The sequence below is a fragment of the Lepidochelys kempii genome, chromosome 2, assembly GCF_965140265.1.
Source record: "Lepidochelys kempii isolate rLepKem1 chromosome 2, rLepKem1.hap2, whole genome shotgun sequence".
Lineage (NCBI taxonomy): Eukaryota > Metazoa > Chordata > Testudines > Cheloniidae > Lepidochelys > Lepidochelys kempii.
The window spans coordinates 238863749-238870275 of NC_133257.1; the positions used below are offsets into that span (position 1 = coordinate 238863749).

The 6527-nt window shown below is 46.2% G+C and overlaps 1 protein-coding gene across 1 annotated transcript; it reads left to right on the plus strand.

Moving 5' to 3' along the window:
• Nucleotides 1–1205: 1205 nt before the first annotated feature.
• LOC140906077 (sperm acrosome membrane-associated protein 3-like) lies at nucleotides 1206–5498 on the plus strand. Its single transcript, XM_073329584.1, has 4 exons — nucleotides 1206–1344; nucleotides 1601–1759; nucleotides 3377–3455; nucleotides 5432–5498. Exons 1-4 carry the CDS (start codon nucleotides 1206–1208, stop codon nucleotides 5496–5498), a joined length of 444 nt encoding a protein of 147 aa, XP_073185685.1.
• The last annotated feature ends 1029 nt before the right edge of the window (nucleotides 5499–6527 follow it).

Sequence of the window (6527 nt, forward strand, 5' to 3'; positions counted from 1 at the left end):
TTTTCCAGCTGCTTTCCACTGCTGGAGAGATGTGAAACAGGTGGAACAAGGGGCCTAAGAGCAGGCCCCATGTATATAAGTCCAATAAATAATAAACCCAGGCAATATTCCCCCTCTTACTCTTATTCTTTTATTCAGGGATTAAAAAAGCCACATTCCCATTTTTTCCCTGTCTTTCTGTCTTTCTCTTGCTTTCTGACCTTAGGAACAAGCTGATAAATTGCTAAGTAGCCCCTAAGACGCTTTCACAGTAGATTTCAAGATGGAATAGGATGAAAGGAAAAATCTGAGAAATGTGGTCCAAAAAACCGGAACAGAAAGTATTTTCTGTCTTGTGAGGCTGGGGAATCTGGGGTTGGAGAATCTAAAGGAGGGATGCCAGAGAAACACTAGATGACTCTGAAACATTTTAGTGTCAAGGCTTTTCTAATACATACAAACAATGCTCCAATTTCATAAGATTTCTCCCTTTGATGCCTCCCTCCATCCACACACACTCAGAGCCGAGAATCAGAAAAAAACAAGTTTCCTTGAAGACCGGTAGAAAAGACCAAAACTGTAGCATACAGGGAGAAGAAGTAGACTTGGCAGGTCTGGGCCTTCAATGCCACAAACTATTCTTATAAGGGTCCCAGGGAAAATGTGGGGAGGGAGGGAAGAGAAGGGCCCCTGAGAGAGCAAAGTTACTGCTATCATTGTGGACATGCTTCCAGAGTAAGAAGTGGCCATTGGCCAAAACGTCTTAGCCTTTAATATGTGTAACCCTTTGCCAGGCGGATCGCACTTGTCAGCCTTCCAGTTCCCAGGGGACATCTGACTCTTCACCATGTACATAATTATGAGAAAGTCAGCTGTGAAGTTCTGATGCCGTTAGCCTCAGTGTTTTCAGTTTTTGGATTAATAAAACTTGTTAGTCTTTTAGATTGTCCAGTTTACAGTGTGTGTTTGTGCACGCATGCACACTCTGTAGTGCCTCTGTGCGAAGCAAATACCCCTCTGAGGGCAAGATTATAGCCATGGGCGAAAGAGAAGGTACCACAGCTGGGGTGAAAAGTTTAATACTGGGTTACCTCAGGGACAGTCAGGCCAGTATTTCTTATGGAAATAGGGAGTTAGACCTTTGGCCACAGAATTCCCCCTCTGATATTTAGTTCTTCTATTTTTTCCTCAAAGGTGGAACTGAGATTCCCCATTCTCTGGCAAAAATGAAGGCGCTCACACTTCTCTCCCTGCTCGGCTGCCTGATCACGGCAAATGAAGCAAAAATCTTTAGCCGATGTGAACTAGCCTATACGCTGCATGAAGAAGGGCTGGACGGGTACGAGGGTTACAGCCTCGCCAACTGTGAGTTTTAGTGCTCCCTCCTTCTCACGCACACACTTCTCCCCAATTTCCCCTCACGGCAAACTCCCTTCACTCTTTCACCCTGTCTACCACTCCCTCGTTCCTGCTGCCTTTTCCCCACTCCCACTATTTGTCTGTCTCTGCATCCTGTCTCCCTCCTCTCCAGGGCTCTGCCTTCATGTACTCCCCCGAGTTGCCCCTGTTTCTGTGGACAGCCTCTGCAGTGGACAGTGAGCATGTTCTCTTCCCGCATTAGGGATCTGCATGGCATTCTTTGAGAGCGGCTTCAATTCAGCAGCAGAGGACGACAATGCAGATGGCAGCACAGACTATGGCATCTTCCAGATCAACAGCCGTGTCTGGTGCAACAACTACCGGAGTCCCACTGAGAACCTCTGTCACATACCCTGCACTGGTACTGTCCCTAACCCTCCCCCTCATCCACCCTCCCTCCCCAAGAGTGGAGAGAGCAGCTGCAGGATTCCTGCCCATGTCGTGGTAGGCTGCTCTTCATTCCTCAGTTAAAAATTAACACACAGCTCTCATTCCCCCTGCATGGAAGAGGGGGTCAGCCAGCTCCATGGTACCATCCCCCCTTTCTAGGACCCTGTGGAGGGCTCCCTGCAGGGCTGGGCTCTGGGTGGAGAGTAGGCAGCCCTGAATTGGGTAGGGCTGAGGTGGAGAAAACACATTTTCTCATCATTAGCCATGCGGTGGTTACCTGAGAAAGATAACAGCCTGGAGCCGTGTTACTTGTTATGTGGAACCACTTCCATCATGGGAACTCCCCACTTTTAAGGGGGACACCCAGGCACAGCCATAGTAATGTGTTTTTCCTGGAAGCCACTTTGCCTGGGCTGGGGTGGGAAGGCAGGTTCAGAGCCATCCCAGAGGGGATGGGCAGAATGAGGTACCATCCCCTTTGGCAGGGATACACATAATGCATATCCTGGGATAATAAAACTCTGCCTTTCACCTGAGGGTATCAAAGTATGTCACACACTTGAATTAATTCAACCTCCCAACTCACCTGTGGGAACAGTGTTATTACACCAGTTGGTTAACTGACATGACCAAAACCATGCAACTTGTTGGAGCTGTGAACAGAATCCAGGAGTCCGGACTCCCACTCTCCTGTTCCAACCAACACATCAGATGCGCTCTTCAATGGAAAGCAGCCTCTGGCAAGCTGGGGTGGGAGGTACCTGCTATTTACCATGTATGCTGAGGGGATTCTCCTCTTGACCTTTTTGGGTAGGGTAGGGCCCTTGGATCTCTCAGCTACCCAACAATGGTCCCTCCGATTCTTTTCTGTGTCTGTGGCTTGATAGGCTGAGTGAGTGCAAGTTTAATTCCTATGAGCTCAGCCCCTCTAGCCCATGCCCCTCACTCACTCTTCCCTACATTAAATCTAACTGTCCTCACAGGTTCTCTCCTCTAGCAACCTCTGCCCCCCTCGCTCTCATTGCTTCTCGCTCATTCCCTTAGCCTGGCCTCACGTCTTTCTCCCACTCCAATTCCTTCTGCCCACCACTACATTCTCTTCAGCCCATTCCCCCATCCCATCACATCGCTCTTTCCCTACCTTACCCTTCCCCTCCCATCGGCTTTCCCTGCTCTCTTAGGCCATCTTTCTCTTTCCACATATGAGGGCTGGGGAGGTCTAGGCAGATCTCTCCCTACCCGGTTCTGAGTGTGTGTGTGGGGGGGGCAGTGGGGCAGATGTTCTGGGATTGTCACCGCTTAGGTGGAGGACTCTGCCCACCAATGTTCAGGCACAGCCGGGAGGTGTTGCTCTGATCTAGGTTCCCCTCACTCTCCCTGCTCTGAGAGTGCAGCAAGGAGGACAAGGGGAGCCCAGTTCAATACTGCAGCTCTGTAGCTGCACAAGCAAGCAGCCCCTTTTGAATGTCACAGAGAGAGCACTACATAGGGATGGCCAGCCAAACACCCATGCCCCTTATACTTGGGTGCACCACACTGAGGTCTCACACGGGAAACCGCCATTCATGCTCCCCTCTTCTCCTTGCAGACTTGCTGTCAAATGACATAACAGATGACATAGTCTGTGCCAAAAGAATTGTGCGAGACCCACAAGGAATGGATGCCTGGTAAGGGGAGCCCTCAGAGATTCTCTTTGGAAATACGGATATGCATTTGTGATTGTGAATGTTTGCCCTTCGCTTAAGTCTAACACCGAAGCAATACAAGTAAACACAATACATCCTTAGAACTTGGTGAACAGACAGTGCCTGATAAGCAAACTCATATTGCCTAATTTCAATTAAGAGAAACCATTTAGGAGAGATTATAGAGAAAGGAACAGAGGAAAAGAACTGTTGGACAAAACAAGGCAAAAATGAGGCATAAAGGGACAGTAAACATTCACATAGCCACTACACTGGCCTCTTTAAGGCTCACCTTTACCATGATAGCTACACAACAGCTATGCAGTTGTCTGGCTGAAACTGCTGCTCATTATACCAGTCACAGCGATTTCATGTTCCCTTGTCTGCCCCGCCTTTGTTTTTCCTCCACCTGTAGTCTCTTGTCATATGCTAAGATTGGAATTTCCTTTGCGAGGGGCAGTCTTTTTAGGATGTACAGTGCCTAGCATAAAGAAAAGGAGGACTTGTGGCACCTTAGAGACTAACAAATTTATTTGAGCATAAGCTTTCGTGAGCTACAGCTCACTTCATCAGATGCATTCAGTGGAAAATACAGTGGGGAGATTTATATACACAGAGAACATGAAACAATGGGTGTTACCATACACACTGTAAGGACAGTGATCAGGTAAGGTGAGCTATTACCAGCAGGAGAGTGGGGGGGGAGGGTGAGGGGGGACCTTTTGTAGTGATAATCAAGGTGGGCCATTTCCAGCAGTTGACAAGAACGTCTGAGGAACAGCGGGGGGTGGGGGGGGTGAATAAACATGGGGAAATAGTTTTACTTTGTGTAATGACCCATCCACTCCCAGTCTTTATTTAAGCCTAAGTTAATTGTATCCAGTTTGCAAATTAATTCCAATTCAGCAGTCTCTCCTTAGAGTCTGTTTTTGAAGTTTTTTTGTTGAAAAATTGCTACTTTTAGGTCTGTAATCGAGTGACCAAAGAGGTTGAAGTGTTCTCCAACTGGTTTTTGAATGTTATAATTCTTGACGTCTGATTTGTGTCCATTGATTCTTTTACATAGAGACTGTCCAGTTTGGCTAATGTACATGGCAGAGGGGCATTGCTGGCACATGATGGCATATATCACATTGGTAGATGTGCAGGTGACATAGTAGAGCCCCAAGTCCCGATTAAGGAGTATAATTCATGATAAAGACAGAATAATAAACAAATAGAGACTGAGAAAGGAGGTCAGAGAAAAATTCCAAAGCACATATAAATATGGAGTCATCACAAGACCCATAGCACTTTGTGCAAAAATAGATGGGTGAACCCCGGTGTCCTGACTAAGTTCCAATTTGGGGAGCCACCCATTCTGTTTTCAGGTTTCCCTCCTGTAGTTGCAGTTGGGCACATTATCCCCCTGCTCTTCCTGCAGTAGGGTGTTGCTGTGAATGTTTCACCACAGAGGCAGCAGTATGTAAGAGTGGATGAGGTAATTTCTGTATGCTATGTAGACAATAAATTACTTAGGGATCCTTTGGCATGGAAATTACTGCAGCATGGTCGACTAGCCATTCAGTGAGCTCAATTCTGCTGCCCTGACACTGAGGAGTACCTTACTCCTTGGGTTTCATTTCAGTGGGACTGTTCCATCAGAGAGGAACTATTCGATGTGGGTAAGGGTGATAGGATCTGGCCTTATGATTGCTTAATCCAGGTCAGGTTTAGATAGACTTAGTGTGGTAACACACTTCACAGCACAGGCTGTGTTCCTCAGTCTGTGAGATAAAAGAGCCAGGGAGCTTCAGGGTCTCTGCGTGTCCAACATCCTGAAATCAGAATCCTCTTCCAGGATTTACTACAACAGATTCCCATCTCTTCTCTATTGCTAGGGACATTAGAGAAACATAATTTATTATTAATAATAATAATAAAACCTAAGTTTCACTCTTTGCCTTTTCCTTCCTCAGGGAGGACTGGACAATGCACTGCAAAGGGCGAGACCTGTCTGAGTGGGTGGATGGATGTGACCTGTGAGAAAGTCACCAGCCTGGCTCTGCTATGACTTCTCAGGGTTTTCCTGAAAAGGGAATGTTTCTGTCTCTCCCTGTGCACTTCTGGCAGTTAGCACATACAAACAATCCATTCCACAAACCAACAGGAAAAACACAAAACAACAAATACTAATTTAAAGTATAACTTTAAAAAAAAATAAATGGATTTATTAATTTAAAAGAAATCAGCTTAGGCCTTTAGTTTCACATACTATTTAGGACTCAACTCCAGATGATTTTCCTGAGCTTAGTTCTGTGTGAAACAGCAACTGGAAGGTGAAGTGGCTGATAGGCAAGGTTCTGGAGCTGCAATTATAACTGGTTCAAAAGGGTTTCCAGAAACTGCTGGGTGCTTTGGGGTTTTCAAAGAGGGCAAACTGGAGAAGCTCAAAGGTGTATGAACATGTCCCACAGAGAATGCATAAGATTTACCTGTATGCTAAAGGGTGCAAAATATGTGCCATGTGCCAGTTCTCACTGGGAGCTGGACAAAATTTGTAAGTATTTGCTAACCAAAATGATGAGCAATTCCATACTGTCTCTGTCACACACATTCCCACTGAAATGCAGCAAAATGTGCAATAAGTATGAAATAAATTTCCAAGTGGCTGAAAAGATAAATAAATGCTACTATAATCCAAAGTTTACAAAACTTAGCCACAGCACAAGCATGGTGAAGTCTACAACCATCCCGGATTGTCCTCATCTGCCTAGAGACAAGTGGAGCCTTGTATCTTGCAGGCCAGTGCATTTGTGTTCCTATCTGGGGTCAAAGTGAGGGTTAGAGTCCAACCCCCAGCAGGTTCTGTTAATCCCTGGTCAGAGGTACCCATGTCCTGTTCTTACTCCCATTGAAGTCAATCAGAGTTTTGTCAGTGACATCAGTGGGAACAGAATTGAGCCCCAAAGTTTTGGTGGCTGGTGCATGCAGTAGTCTTGTTTATATCAGATCTCTGCTACTAGAAAGTGGGAGTTTGATCCTAATTTGAAAACCATTTCTAGACCTTCTAAA

What these genes read in the sequence shown, in the direction of transcription:
- LOC140906077 (XM_073329584.1), top strand. Translation starts at nt 1,206, where the DNA reads ATGAAGGCGCTCACACTTCTCTCCCTGCTCGGCTGCCTGATCACGGCA. An exon ending in GGGTTACAGCCTCGCCAACT is followed by an intron (nt 1,345 to 1,600) that starts GTGAGTTTTAGT and finishes TTCCCGCATTAG; the next exon opens with GGATCTGCATGGCATTCTTT. An exon ending in CTGTCACATACCCTGCACTG is followed by an intron (nt 1,760 to 3,376) that starts GTACTGTCCCTA and finishes TTCTCCTTGCAG; the next exon opens with ACTTGCTGTCAAATGACATA.